Below are 15244 nucleotides of genomic sequence, written 5' to 3'. Positions count from 1 at the left end.
AATCTCATAGCCCTTAAGAAGTTCTGAGACTTTATATTGTCAGACAGCTAAATCCTGAGAGAAGAGTGTAGTGGTTGTAATTGAGTATCTTTACCCTCCTGGAGATTTTTAAGCTGTATCCTATAATATACTCTGGTCAGGTTGGGTAGTATGATTCAAGGCACTTGGAACGATCTTGGGGAATATAGCCTGGTAATTGAACTGCTTAAGCTTATTATTAATATTTAAGCTATAGTTCCAGGCCCATTCCAGAGGTCCCCCAGCCAATGCACTTCATAAAAGGGAAGATACATCTTAATATACCAGTTTTGTATCTCATGCTACCGTTATAGCATCAAAAAATAGACATTTAAATCATGACTAATAACAAATTTTAGAATGAAATAGTTGGCAATTTTTGTGATTTTACACTTTTCTTTTTGTGTGTGTGTATGCAGCAATGAAAACTACTGGATGTAATTTAGATAAGGTAAATATTATTCCTAACGCCCTGATCACTCCACTCATACCAAGCAGTATGATTAAGAGTGAAGATGTTACTCCAATGGAAGTAACAGCAGAAAAAAGATCTTCCACTATTTTTAAGGTAAGCTATATTGACTAGTGCTCCAACTTCTAACCTCCTATATAAAAATTGCTGTCTTTTACTTTTCCTATTTTTTTCACATTGCTTTTGCTTTGGATGTACTTAATGAATTTTGCTGTAAAGAGGGAATGCTTTATACTTCAGCAAAATTGCCCACAAAGTGACTTCCAATATACATTTTGACAAGGGAGGAATTAATATGTTATATGAGATATTAATGAAAGTACTAATTTTAGCATTTTTGGAATTAAGCGATGTTTTTATTTTTTCCCAGTCTTTTCCCATAACTTTCTATTTCTTTTTTTTACTTGTCTTCTCCCCTGTAATGTTACTGAGGAGCCGCAAAATTGAGATATTTTGATACTTGCTCTTCATGAAGCATAAAATTAATGTGTTCTGATTACCCTTAATTCACCTAAGCATATCAATAGCTGATTATTCTACTTCTTTGTTTGACTATCTTTGCTTATAGTACTTTTTAAAAATATATCCCAAGGAAAATGAGGCATCATGTAATGGAGAATTGTAGTCCCATACCTGTTTTCTAAATGATAATAATATAGAGTGGAAAACTGGTCCTGCATATATTTTTAGAACAATAGTGATTTTTTTTTCCCCCTTGAGACGGACGGAGTCTCTCTCTGTCGCCCAGACTGGAGTGCAGTGGCATGATCTCGGCTCGCTGCGAGCTCCGCCTCCTAGGTTCACGCCATTTTCCTGCCTCAGTCTCCCGAGTGACTGGGACTACAGGCGCCTGCCACCTCGCCCGGCTAATTTTTTGTCTTTTCAAAAGTAGAGACGGGTTTTGACGTTGTTAGCCAGGATGGTCTCGATCTTCTGACCTCGTGATCTGCCCGCCTTGGCCTCCCAAAGTGCTGGGATTACAGGCTTGAGCCACCGCGCCTGGCCAAACAATAGTGATTTTTGATGTATGTTACAAACTTATTGAATGTTTATATATTCATATTATTTGGGGACTTTTATTTTTTAGACTACAAAGACAGTCGGATCAACTCAGCAAGCATTAGAAAACATCTCAAACATAGCAGGAAATGGCTCTTTTTCATCACCATCATCTTCCCACCTACCTTCTGAAAATGAAAAACAGCAGCAGATTCAGCCCAAGGCATACAACCCAGAGACCCTGACAACTATTCAAACCCAGGACATCTCACAGCCTGGTACTTTTCCAGCAGTTTCTGCTTCTAGTCAGCTGCCCAACAGCGAGGCATTATTGCAGCAGGCTACACAGTTTCAGACAAGAGAAAGTCAGTCTAGAGAGGTATTACAGTCAGATGGCACAGTGGTTAATTTGTCACAACTGACTGAGGCGTCACAACAACAGCAGCAGTCACCACTACAAGAACAAGCACAGACTTTACAGCAGCAGATTTCATCAAATATTTTTCCATCACCAAATAGTGTGAGTCAGCTTCAGAATACTATTCAGCAGCTGCAAGCGGGGAGTTTTACAGGCAGTACTGCTAGTGGCAGCAGTGGAAGTGTTGACTTGGTCCAACAAGTTTTAGAGGCACAGCAACAGTTATCTTCAGTTTTATTTTCTGCTCCAGATGGTAATGAGAATGTTCAAGAGCAGCTTAGTGCAGATATTTTTCAACAAGTCAGTCAAATTCAGAGTGGTGTAAGCCCTGGAATGTTTTCCTCAACAGAGCCAACAGTCCATACCAGACCAGATAATTTATTACCTGGAAGAGCTGAAAGTGTTCATCCACAGTCTGAAAACACGTTATCTAATCAACAGCAGCAGCAGCAACAACAGCAAGTGATGGAATCTTCAGCCGCAATGGTGATGGAGATGCAACAGAGTATCTGCCAGGCAGCTGCCCAGATTCAGTCAGAATTATTCCCTTCAACTGCTTCAGCAAATGGAAACCTTCAGCAATCGCCAGTTTACCAGCAGACTTCTCACATGATGAGTGCATTGTCTACCAATGAGGATATGCAAATGCAGTGTGAATTGTTTTCTTCTCCTCCTGCAGTTTCTGGAAATGAAACTTCTACAACCACCACACAGCAGGTTGCAACCCCTGGCACTACCATGTTTCAGACATCAAGTTCAGGAGATGGAGAAGAAACTGGAACACAAGCAAAACAGATTCAGAACAGTGTCTTTCAGACCATGGTCCAAATGCAACATAGTGGGGACAATCAACCTCAAGTTAACCTTTTTTCATCCACAAAAAGTATGATGAGTGTTCAGAATAGTACCCAGCAACAAGGTAATGGTTTATTCCAGCAAGGGAATGAGATGATGTCACTTCAATCTGGAAATTTTTTGCAGCAGTCTTCTCATTCACAGGCCCAACTTTTTCATCCTCAAAATCCTATTGCCGACACTCAGAATCTTTCCCAGGAAACTCAAGGTTCTCTCTTTCATAGTCCAAATCCTATTGTCCACAGTCAGACTTCTACAACCTCCTCTGAACAAATGCAGCCTCCAATGTTTCACTCTCAAAGTACCATTGCTGTGTTACAGGGCTCTTCAGTTCCTCAAGACCAGCAGTCAACCAACATATTTCTTTCCCAGAGTCCTATGAATAATCTTCAGACTAACACAGTAGCCCAAGAAGCATTTTTTGCAGCACCGAACTCAATTTCTCCACTTCAGTCAACATCAAACACTGAACAACAAGCTGCTTTCCAACAGCAAGCTCCAATATCACACATCCAGACCCCTATGCTTTCCCAAGAACAGGCACAACCCCCCCAGCAGGGTTTATTTCAGCCTCAGGTGTCCCTGGGCTCCCTTCCACCTAATCCAATGCCTCAAAGCCAGCAAGGAACCATGTTCCAGTCACAGCACTCAATAGTTGCCATGCAGAGTAACTCTCCATCCCAGGAGCAGCAGCAACAGCAGCAACAGCAGCAGCAACAGCAGCAGCAACAACAACAGGGCATTTTATTCAGTAATCAGAATACCATGGCTACAATGGCGTCTCCAAAGCAACCACCACCAAACATGATATTCAACCCAAATCAAAATCCAATGGCTAATCAGGAGCAACAGAACCAGTCAATTTTTCACCAACAAAGTAATATGGCCCCAATGAATCAAGAGCAACAGCCCATGCAATTTCAGAGTCAGTCCACAGTTTCCTCACTTCAGAACCCAGGTCCTACCCAGTCGGAATCATCACAGACCCCCTTGTTCCATAGCTCTCCTCAGATTCAGTTGGTACAAGGGTCACCTAGTTCTCAAGAGCAGCAAGTAACACTCTTCTTATCTCCAGCATCCATGTCTGCCTTGCAGACCAGTATAAATCAACAAGATATGCAACAGTCTCCTCTTTATTCCCCTCAGAACAACATGCCTGGAATTCAAGGAGCCACATCTTCGCCTCAGCCACAGGCTACTTTATTTCACAACACAGCAGGAGGCACAATGAACCAACTACAGAATTCTCCTGGCTCATCTCAGCAGACATCAGGAATGTTCTTATTTGGCATTCAAAATAGTAAGAAACTCTAATTTTTCATTACTTAATTGGTCATTATTATTATTAGAAGGAAGCAGAGTGCAGTGGTGCAATCTCAACTCATTGCACCCTCTGCCTCCCAGGTTCAGGTGATTCTCCTGCCTCAGCCTCCTGAGCAGCTGGGGATTACAGGTTTGCACAACACACCCAGCTAATTTTTGTATTTTTGTTAGAGACGGGGTTTCACCATGTTGACCAGGCTGGTGTCGAATTTTTGACCTCAAGTGATCTGCTGGCCTCAGCCTCCCAAAGTGCTGGGATTACAGGCGTGAGCCACCGCACCCGTCCTGTACAGTTGTTTTAAGAGTGTAGATTGTAGTTAGAATTCTATCACCTATAGACTATGAGATCTTGTACAAGTTATTTGGCTTTTATGGGTCTCAATTCTCTCATTTAAAATGGTGATAATATTACATACTTTACATGGATTTGGGGAGGATTAAATATGGCAATGTATAAAAATGTGTGTTTGCCATTTTAAGCTATAAACTTAAAAGGAAAACGAAGTAAGAATGACATAATATCTTAGCCAATTGAAGTCAGTAGTTTCTAAGGAGGTAGAAACCCATCTTTAGGCTGGGGCGCAGTAGCTCAAGCCTGTAATCCCAGCACTTTGGGAGGCCGAGACCAGCGGATCACGAGGTCAGGAGATCGAGACCATCCTGGCTAACACGGTGAAACCCCGTCTCTACTAAAAAATACAAAAAAACTAGCTGGGCGAGGTGGCGGGCGCCTGTATTCCCAGCTACTCGGGAGGCTGAAGTAGGAGAATGGCATAAACCTGGGAGGCGGAGCTTGCAGTGAGCTGAGATCCGGTCACTACACTCCAGCCTGGGCGATAGAGCGAGACTCTGTCTCAAAAAAAAAAAAAAAAAGAAACCCATCTTTAATGTTAATATACCAAGGAATTTATATAGGACTTTTGGTATTTAAGCAAAGTTGTATTTTTAGACTGCTTAAAGGAAACCTAAGATGAATTCCTGTGTCAGTCTGTGAAAACCTTTTTCTCGGACTGTCAAGTGCCTAACTTTTAGTAATGTACAAGGAGAATGCAGTAATGAATTTTCCCCAACAACGAATATCTTTTCATGAGTCTTTACTAACCAGATACCTTCTATTTTCAATGTCTCTGCAGACTGTAGTCAGCTTTTAACCTCTGGACCAGCTACATTGCCTGATCAGTTGATGGCCATAAGTCAGCCAGGCCAACCACAAAATGAGGGCCAGCCACCTGTGACAACACTTCTTTCTCAGCAAATGCCAGAGAATTCTCCACTGGCATCCTCTATAAACACCAACCAGAACATCGAAAAGATTGATTTGCTTGTTTCGTTGCAAAACCAAGGGAACAACTTGACTGGCTCCTTTTAACTGGATATGTAAGTATTGCATTTTGGCTTCTTATTGGAAAGCATCAAATTTTATTCTTAACAGATTTAGGTTAAGTAATAGTAGTTTAGTTCTAAACTTTTAAAATGTGGCTTTCTCACAAGATGATACTTTTTTACTCTGAATAAAATTATTCTGAATGATAGCTTATGGTCATATAGTTAATGCAGACCAAACATCCCTATCCAAAAATCCAAAATCCAAAATGCTCTGAAATCCGAATCTTTTTGAGTGCTGACATGACATCTCAAGTGGAAAATTCCACACCTGACCTCATATGATAGGGTCGTAGTCAAAATGCAGGCTCGCAACATGCAGTTTATTTGCTGTCCCTGAGGGAAAAAAAGATTCTCCCAGCTCCCTTCAGCGGTGATAGATCTTTTTAGGTGTATATGAAACAGAAGTGAATTACATGTTTGGACTTGTGTCTTATCCCCAAGATATCTCATTGTGTATATGTACATATTCCAAAATCCAAAAAAGAAATCGGAAATACTTCTGATCCCAAGCATTTTAGATAAGGGATATTCAACCTATATTGGACATTCCTTCTGCTTCTGAGCTTCTTTGCCTTGGAATAACAAAACATCTGATGAGCATGCACAATGTGTTTCCTCTGTACTATATATTGGATATAATCATGCCTCATTCATCCCTTCCTCCAGAAATAAATATTGAGTCAGAAAAGTCTGTGGAACATCAAATATGAAAAAGTTTTACTTATAGTGCCATAATATACTTTAGGATCATTCAGGGTGTCAGACACTTTATAAATACTTCCCTCCCTAGTAAGTTACATTAAACTTTTTCTCTTTTTTAGAAATTCCGTGAAGAAAATCCTGATTCCAAGATGTTCTGAGATCTTGTGGTTCCATGAGAATTATTACTTTAAAAACAAAACAAAATATGAAAAACTGTATTTGAGTAAACTGATAGATTTTATTCTGACTGCAAAAGAGCACACCTATGCTGCTTGTTGCAGTGACTAACCACCAATGTTAACATCTTCATATTTTATATTCCTAATAACAGTGATGACTGAGAATCTATTTGAGTTTCCAGCTGGCAGAATTAATTGTTATTATTTTCCTAGGCGCAATTTCCTTAAATGTACAGTTTAAATTAAAGGCTGGACCACTCAGTTATTATTGCTATTAGAAAATAATATATCATGTTTACTTTCATTCTTCATTATTTTCTTTCCTGCATTGTTTTAGTCAAGTAATGGCTTTTGAAAAAGTAAAGTTCAATAGTAACTAAGGCTGTGATTTTTTTCAATATGAAAGGCACAGCTGTTGGCCAAAGTGAAGGAATCTTTTTTCAGTTTTATTGGAGAAACTGAAGGGGTAACATTCTAACAAGTAAACTGTATATGCAGATAAAATAACTCTTGATTTAACACAAAGGCAGATGATAAACTTAGAAAACTGGGAACAGCTGGAATACCATTGATTTTATTTTTTCAGAGAGTTGTTAGTTCTCTGGGTTTCTACTAAGGGGTTTAGCCATAACTGTGCATAGAAAAATAATTATCTTTATCTGTAAAAAATGAAGGGGATAATATATGATAAATTATGTTCTGATATCCTCCTACAGTAGTTTAAATTGACAGAAAAATTTGAGTGTTTTATTCTTAACCCAGTCTTAGGCTGGTATTCCCTTTTTATATACATCTATATTACTTTTCATCTCTTTTTCACTTTACTTTAGAGAACTATTGATATACTACTGGCTTTATGACCCTGTAGCATCTTTGGCCACTTTTATCTAGGGTGACCTAGCAGTCCTGCAGCACAGGGCAGAAAGTACTGTCTTAGGAATTATTGGGAGTTAATTCCTGAGAAACAACACATTTTTCCCCATGAACGGTGCTGTTCTGAAGTCTTCAAATTTTTCCCTCTAATAGGAAACAGTATAAGTTTTAATTTAAAAAAAAGGCAAACTAAAATTTCTTGAAACATCACTTCTCCCTGATCTGCAGTGAGTATAAATTCACTTGTCACCTCAGTGCTTTACAGTTTGAAGTGGTCACTTACCTGATGGTTCCCACAAGCCTTAGGCTTTACAGGGTCATATCATTGACTTAAAATGAAGAATTAACTTGTGTTACATCTATAAAGAGCAAAATAACACACTCCAGAACTTGGCAGTTGTAGCATTAGTTATACAGTTTTGGGCGTTGTTGCCACCCGTGGGATGCCTGCTTCTCACTACCACCTGTGTCTGGACACATGCTTATGTCTCATTTTCCTTTTGGCATGTGTAAAGCTGTCAATGCAGTGTAAGGCCAACGTGTGTGTGGCTTCTATGTGTTGATATAATGTTTTGGTATCCTTGTTCGTTTCATTTATTTTTTAAGTGTACAAAAAATAACCTGTTAATTGTTGAAGGCTAACTTTCTGTTCTTTTTTTTTTTTTTCTATCCTGTACATTTAGTTGAACTGTGTGGAATTGTGGTGTTGGTTTTGTTTATACAGCCAGATTTTTCCTTCTTCTTTTTTTTTGTGATGATCTTCCTTTGTTCTTTGAATGTGCTCTTTTGTCTTTTTCTCTTTTTTCTCACGTTTTCTTCCCTCCACCTCCACCCCTTTCTTTCTTTCTCTCTCTGATTGAGAGGCATTGAATTACGTTTTCAGTAGTACAGGCTTCTTGCCGATATGAAGGGAACTTTTCAGAAAGAGACCTACTCTGGGTCATTTAATTTTGAATACAGTTTTCAATCGTTCAAGTTTTGGATGGTTTATATCTAATGTGTGTTTCATTTTTTTGGAAAGCTATATTTTGTATTTAGGAAATGGTATACTATTTTGCTATTTGTACTGAGTGAGTACATTGGCATAAATATAGAAATTTATATATATACATATATATAAACTATTCTTTTTTGCCACACATTTTTGTGGTAAATTTGTGAGTTTGTCTGATGTTCTACCACAACGTGGCGTCTGATAACAGTGAGGGGGGGTGGGGTTTGTTATGTCTTTATTGAGTATTTAAGTATCTTTTGAAACAAATGACCTGTTCATCTGTGGCCATTCCATCAGGCAGTTCCTTGATGTTAGTAGTGGGCTAAAGGCAGCTTACTGTGTGTTTGCTGGAGCTTTCACTCAGCCAAGTGTTAGAGTCAGGAAACCCATTGAGGCAATTGCGTCAAATGGTGTTTCACAAGAATGAGCCATTCAGTCTTTGCTCACTATATATTTAATATTTTATTATTGTTGTTATTGTTATTATTAATTGGCTTTCTGTATTCTATGCCTTTTATTTATAAAGACACTAAGAAAACCCATGTTTGTCATTTTAATAACATTTTTCCCATCTTGTAATATCCAGAGCTACTTTATAAATTCTCTGAACCAAAAGTATTTTCCTCAGTGTATCTCTTCTCCCCCAGCCCCTATTGGGAAAAATTACCCAGTATAGTTCAGGTTATGAGGAGGATCAGCCACACAATCCAGTGCTTCAGTTTGAAAATGTAAAACTCTAACCCTAAAGTAGGGTTGACTGAAATTTCAGACAAAGCAAACCCAGCAGGTATAAAAAGAAGTAGTAGAAATAAAAATCTGTAAGTTATTTTTGAATTTTCTTAACTTTTTTCTAAGAGATTACATAGGAGACTAAAGAAATCTATCTGTTCAAGTTCTAATTAGGATGATTGTTAATACAGAACTGTGGATGAAGTGGCAACTGGCTTGTGTGCTGACTTCTGTGGTTTAGCAAGGGGTTTATTGTTATCAAATGCTGATTGGCAATGCCAAGTCACTGGGACCAATTTTCTGTTTTATAATATCTAAGTTTAGAACAGAATATATACCTGAACTGTAGTGGTTTGATTGGATGGAGGCAGAAAACCCGATTTTTATTCTCATAAATTTTGTGGTTATTTATACAAGGGCTGTGCTATGCTACCATATTCTTGTTCAATAATAATAGGTTTGTTGTTGTTTTTTTTTTTTACATTGTTAAGTGTTCCTTACCCCTAAAGGTCAATGTTAAGTACAACGTTCTGAAAATACAGTTTGGCTACAAAGAGTATTCATCTTCTTTGAAGCTCAGTGGTTGATATTTGTGCTAATAATGCAATTTCCTGATTACTGTTACAAGTTATAGCTACATATGGGAGAGACTCAGTGAGCCAGCAAAGGCCATAGAAACAACAATTTATTAAACGTATTTATGGCAGAAGGACCTAAATAAACTGTGAGCCACCTTTTCTTCTTTATATTGTTACATTTAATTGTTCTTGCTTTCAGCAACTCACATTAATGCTTGGAGCTTCTCTCTCTCTCTCTCTCTTTCTCTCTCTCTCTCTCTCTCTCTCTCTCTCTGTGTGTGTGTGTGTATGTGTGTGATTCCTTATTGTCATTCCATTATATATCCACACCAACATGGGTGAAGATCATTCGAAGTCATATTTTGCCTCTAAGCTTGATTATGTTACTTTTATGATTAAAGTATCGTGTTATGCAAATCTGTTTTAAAACAAATCGTTTTAAAAAAAGAACAAGTTTTTAAGGGCTTTATTATAGAAGAAGTATTAATGAAGGACTTTCCTTCCTCCCTCCCTTTCCTCCCCTCCCTGCCTCCCTTCCTCCCTTCTTTCTTCCCTTCCTGCCTGCCTTCTTCGTTTCTCCTTCCCTTATTCCTCCCTCCCTCCTTTCTCCCTTCCTTCCTTCCATCCATCCTTCCTTGCCTTTTATTTTCATTTTTTGTAATATCACATGTGCTGTAGTTTGGAAGTTTATTCTAGTGCATTTCTTGCCCATCAGAACCTCAGCTAATCTACCTAGGAAAAATAGTATCAAAGGAAATGAGGAAGTTGTATCTGAGTCCCTCAAGAACTAAGATAATTCTTTTTGACCATTTAAGCCTTTATAAATGCTGGTTTTAGGAAAGTGAATCTGTTAGATGCATCAACAAATAATGACCAGGATAAAATGATTTAATAATTAAAGACTCAAAGTCACCATGGTTATACATTTTCACCATACATAGTAATCTTATAGTTTTTCATTTTTCTGATGAAGATTTCTCTTCCAATATCTGTTTCCTAATTGATTTTTAAAATTAATTAGCTTTCCTCTGCTTTATGACCATAGGTTTTATCCCTAACCAAGATAGCTGTCTTATATCTGCATGCCTTAGACTGTGTGGAGGGACTCCATGAAGAAAGACCATAGGTTAGAAAAATAACTGCCTATGCACCTCATAACATGTATTAAAAAGAGGTTTTCTTTTTTTTTTTTTTTTTTTTTTTTTTTTTGAGACGGAGTCTCGCTCTGTGGCCCAGGCTGGAGTGCAGTGGCGCGATCCCGGCTCACTGCAAGCTCCGCCTCCCGGGTTCCCGCCATTCTCCTGCCTCAGCCTTCCAAGCAGCTGGGACTACAAGCGCTCGCCGCCACGCCCGGCTAATTTTTTGCATTTTTAGTAGAGACGGGGTTTCACCGTGTTAGCCAGGATGGTCTCGATCTCCTGACCTTGTGATCCGCCCGTCTCGGCCTCCCACAGTGCTGGGATTACAGGCGTGAGCCACCGCGCCCGGCCTAAAAAGAGGTTTTCTTCTCTGCTTGTTAGTGTCACTAGAGCAAAATTGTAGAGATAATGCTTATGATGTAATAAATATCAGAATAATATCTACAGTATCATTTGTGGATGGTCCCAGTGCTCTAGTTACTTTACTTTTTTTTTTTTTTTTTGGAGACGGAGCCTTGCTCTGTCTCTCAGGCTAGAGTGCAGTGTGCGTTCTCGGCTCACTGCAACCTCTGCCTCCCGGGTTCAAGCGATTCACCTGCCTCAGCCTCCCGAGTAGCCAGGATTACGGGCACCCTCCACTAGGCCCAGCTAATTTTTTTAAATTTTTTTAGTAGAGATGGGGTTTTGCCATGTTGGCCAGGCGGGTTTCGAACTCCTAACACAGTGATCCACCTGCCTCAGCCTCCTAAAGTACTAGGATTACAGGCATGAGCCACCACATCTGGCCTAATTACTTCTTTAATCCCCGTTTATTTTTATGCCATTCTAGCCTCATTTATTAACAAAATTATGTTTTTACTCTACTTTCTCTTTCAGGAAATTTTTTAAATTAATATTTTATATCTAGATCAAATGCTATGGAAAAGTGCCTTTTTATCATTTATAATTTTATGTTTCACTATTTCCAAAAACACATAAACAAATAGTTTCAATAGGTCCCAGCTTTCACTTTTTCCATTTAAACCTTCTTTTCTCCATTTCTTCCCTTTGGCTTAAGAATGAAAGAAAAGGTACATTACTGGAATTGTTTCTTTGGGAGAGGGTAAAAGATTACAGAATTAGACTGTTCAAGCTTTATATAAATTAAGTTTGTCTTCATCTCAACCAGCTAATGGTAGGTCTTATCTGAATACTGATGAGAATTTTAGCATCTGTGAAACTCCATGCACATAGATGTGTGTAAATTTCAGGAAGAAAGTGTTTAAAGCATTTTCTTTGATGTTAATTAGATGGAAATAAATCACTAAAACATAGTTTAGGTAAAGCCTGATTATGTCACTTTTTTTTAAACTAGACCGGGCAAAGTTGTTTATGTCAGTGTACTTCTCGTCTGTCCTCAGTTCATTTACCTAGAAAAAAAAGTGTCAAAGGAAATGAGAAAAAAGTTATATTTGAGTCCCTCCAGACCTAAGATAATTCCTTTTGGTCAGATAAAGTTGGATGGAGTGCCTTGGTTTTTGTTAATTTTGCCTGTATTCCAGCTCCTTACCATGGTGGTGGTGCTTGAAGAAAGAGCCATCAGCAACAGGTCAGGATAGTTGTACCTTTGAGATAGGGCTGCTTTCCCCATACTAGTATTTCTGTGACTGTTAGTGGCACTGAGGACTGCAAACTTTTATGCAAATTCTTAATACCCTATTGATATTATGCACTTTAATCATTCCAAAGAAGCCAAGAATGCTGTATAGTAATGATTCCTTCCTAATGAATTCATCTTAACTCTTTAGAATATTATGTCCCTTTTCTTTTGAATAGCCAACTTGGTATAAATGTTATATGGATTTTTCTAAAATGACTGTGTAGGACTTAAGACTTTGAAATGTAATTTACTATAATTACTATAAGGGGAAATGATTACGCTTTAGCACATTACTTTAGAAACATTCAGCTTACTAACCTACATGTTTGAGAATTCATTAAAACCAGTTGTCTTTCTATATATTTTGTGCCATGTATATAAGAACATTACAATATATCTTTTTCTACATATGTAGTATGTGCAAACCAGTGGTTCTCAGAGTATGGTTCTCAGCCCACCAGCTAGTATCAGTATCACCTGGGAACTAGTTAGAAATGTAAATTCTTGGGCCCCATCCCAGACCTACTGAGTCAGAAACTCTGGAATAGGGCCCAGCAATCTGTTTTCGCAAGCCCTCCAGGTGATTCTGATGCACACTTTAAAGTTTAGGAACCACTGGTCTAAGACTCTTTTGAGATGTAGAGAGTTTTTCTTCCACTGAGATTGATACAGTTATACATTGTTCTTTATGTAAATTCAGCTTAACCTGGTTATCTATAATCTTTTATTGGCAAAGATAATTTATTCTCAGTACTGCCTATAGAGATATAGTGTATTTTATGTACATACACAATTAGTCTAATTCTTGATAATTCAGTTAATTTAGTTTGGCATTTTCCTACCACTTACTAAAAAGTTTACATTAAATGACTGATTTAAACATATAGGTGCAGTGTTCTATGTTTAACTGTTATGACATTTAAGTAGCTAATATAATTGACCGGTGCTAAAGTCTCCTGTTTATCCATAAAATGGGTACATTATGGGCAGTGTAATACAAGCTTTCTTTTCATTGCCTAGTACTTTACCAGCAGACCACAGTTTTGCTCTGGCTAGACCAACCCTCAGAACAAAATCATCATTCCTTGTATTTATATTTGTATTTGAGATAGTAAACGAGATGGCTGACCAGGTCAACATGGCACCTTATTTTTTTAATAGGTAAAACTTCTTCAAAAGTAGCTTGCTTTGTATAAGAACTAAGCTATCAGTAGAGATATAGCTATCCTTGGAGCTTATGTTTCAGACAAGAATTATGTACTAAAATAAATAATAAACAAGATAATGCATTATACAATTTGGGCATTTCTCCTTTCTCAAGTGTATGCATCATGGTAAATATAAACTAACCACAAGATAGGTAGATTGATTCATTTCATTTTAATCTCCTTGTGTAATTCAGTACCTCCATAATTGTTCTAATCTTCCCACTGTTTACAAATTACCAGTTAGTTAACTCGTGAAAGAAAAATTCACATTTCAGAATAAAAATAAATGTATACTCACTTTATAAAAATCACTGCTGTCTTTCCTTAATACTTGCAGTGGAAATGTAAGTGGCTTACTCTACAAATTTTGGTGCTGGCAAATACATAGGCAAACTGTTGGGAGCTGCTCTAGCTACATTCCTCCCTTCTTATTCCGTTTTTCTCTTCCCCACTTTATTGCATAATATATTCCTATACCCAAAACATTCTACCACAGTTCTCTTTGACTCCCACTTGTAATATCATCCTTTAAAAAATTATGTGTTTAACCATATGACCCTGCTTGCTTACTCATATTCTCCCTCCCTCTCCCCTTCCTTTCTCTCTCTTCCAGAAGTCATTTGCCTGGTTTGAAATATTTTTAGGGATTGCTTATTATTATTATTTTAGCTGATGAACCTCAGGACAACATATACACACACTTACACACATACATACACACACACAAAATCTCAGCTGTTGAAGAGTGGGCTTGGAATCAGATTTCTGTGTCCAGTAAAAACCTTTCCTGCACAGAAGTCATTGTGATTTAAGTAGTTACAGACTGATTCCAGTGAACTTGATCTAATTTCTTTTGATCTAATGAATGTATCTACTCACATTGTTTCCTTTTAATTGATAAGCTCCAAGTAGTTGCTAATTTTTTGACAACTTTAACTGAGTTTCATTCACTTCTTAGTGTTTTAAGTATACTATCAATAATTTCATTAACCTGTTCTCAAGCGGTTTAGCTACCATTCTGCCATTTTTAATTTTTATTTAATTTTATTTGCTTGAGCACACTGATCAACCACTGAACTGCCTTCTTCCATTGTCCTGCAATGATATAAGGGTTACATTTTTGTGTATATGGCTTTCATAGTTGGGATTTCAGAGCACTGATACCAGATATTTTCAGTTTGTTCTCTGGGGGAATTTCACTTGCATCTATGTTTTTAGCTATCTGTGATAACTTGTTAAATATTAAAAAGATATTTTGCTTCTATTGGAACATTTGTATACTCGCAACTATATTTCTGTAAACAGCTGCAGTCAAAAATAAAACACTGAAAGTTTTCATTTTGCAGTGGATAGCTGTCTTTTTTTCCTCAAACTTTGTGAATGGAATTGTGTGCATGAATGACAGTTTTGAGCAGCATGAGTATGTGGCTGAAATTATAAAATCATTAGGGAGGAGGTGTGAAATATCAACATATCTACCATTTTGTCAGGCAGAGTATAAGTGACTCAGTGTGACAGAATTTTTGTTTTACTTAAATGTTTCATGTTTAGTAAAGCAATACATGTATATGGAGGTGCTTTTGATGAAAACCAAGTCTCCCAATCCCTCAGTCCCATGCCCAGAGACAATCTCTGTTTATTCTTTTGGTGGTATTTCTACATCTCTAAATTAGTGCATATCAGAGTGTGGTACACAACTACCTGTGGTACATGGATAAACACTATTTTTAAA

At 37.7% G+C, this 15244-nt stretch overlaps 1 protein-coding gene across 5 annotated transcripts in view; it reads left to right on the top strand.

Annotated features, from left to right (window-relative positions):
* Positions 1 to 14850, top strand: part of NFAT5 (nuclear factor of activated T cells 5) — a 144877-nt gene extending 130027 nt beyond the window's left edge. For all 5 annotated transcript variants that reach the window (XM_010355419.2, XM_030925676.1, XM_030925674.1 and 2 more), the window contains 5 exons: positions 438 to 586; positions 1578 to 4062; positions 5219 to 5462; positions 6293 to 10700; positions 11026 to 14850. In XM_010355419.2, the coding sequence (XP_010353721.2) occupies positions 438 to 586; positions 1578 to 4062; positions 5219 to 5454 (2870 nt within the window). In that variant the 3' untranslated portion in view covers positions 5455 to 5462; positions 6293 to 10700; positions 11026 to 14850. The remainder of the gene's footprint in view (positions 1 to 437; positions 587 to 1577; positions 4063 to 5218; positions 5463 to 6292; positions 10701 to 11025) is intronic.
* The last annotated feature ends 394 nt before the right edge of the window (positions 14851 to 15244 follow it).

The sequence above is a fragment of the Rhinopithecus roxellana genome, chromosome 20, assembly GCF_007565055.1.
Source record: "Rhinopithecus roxellana isolate Shanxi Qingling chromosome 20, ASM756505v1, whole genome shotgun sequence".
Classification (NCBI taxonomy): domain Eukaryota; kingdom Metazoa; phylum Chordata; class Mammalia; order Primates; family Cercopithecidae; genus Rhinopithecus; species Rhinopithecus roxellana.
Note: the sequence above shows the minus strand (reverse complement) of the source record. Positions and strands in the feature narration are given on the sequence as shown.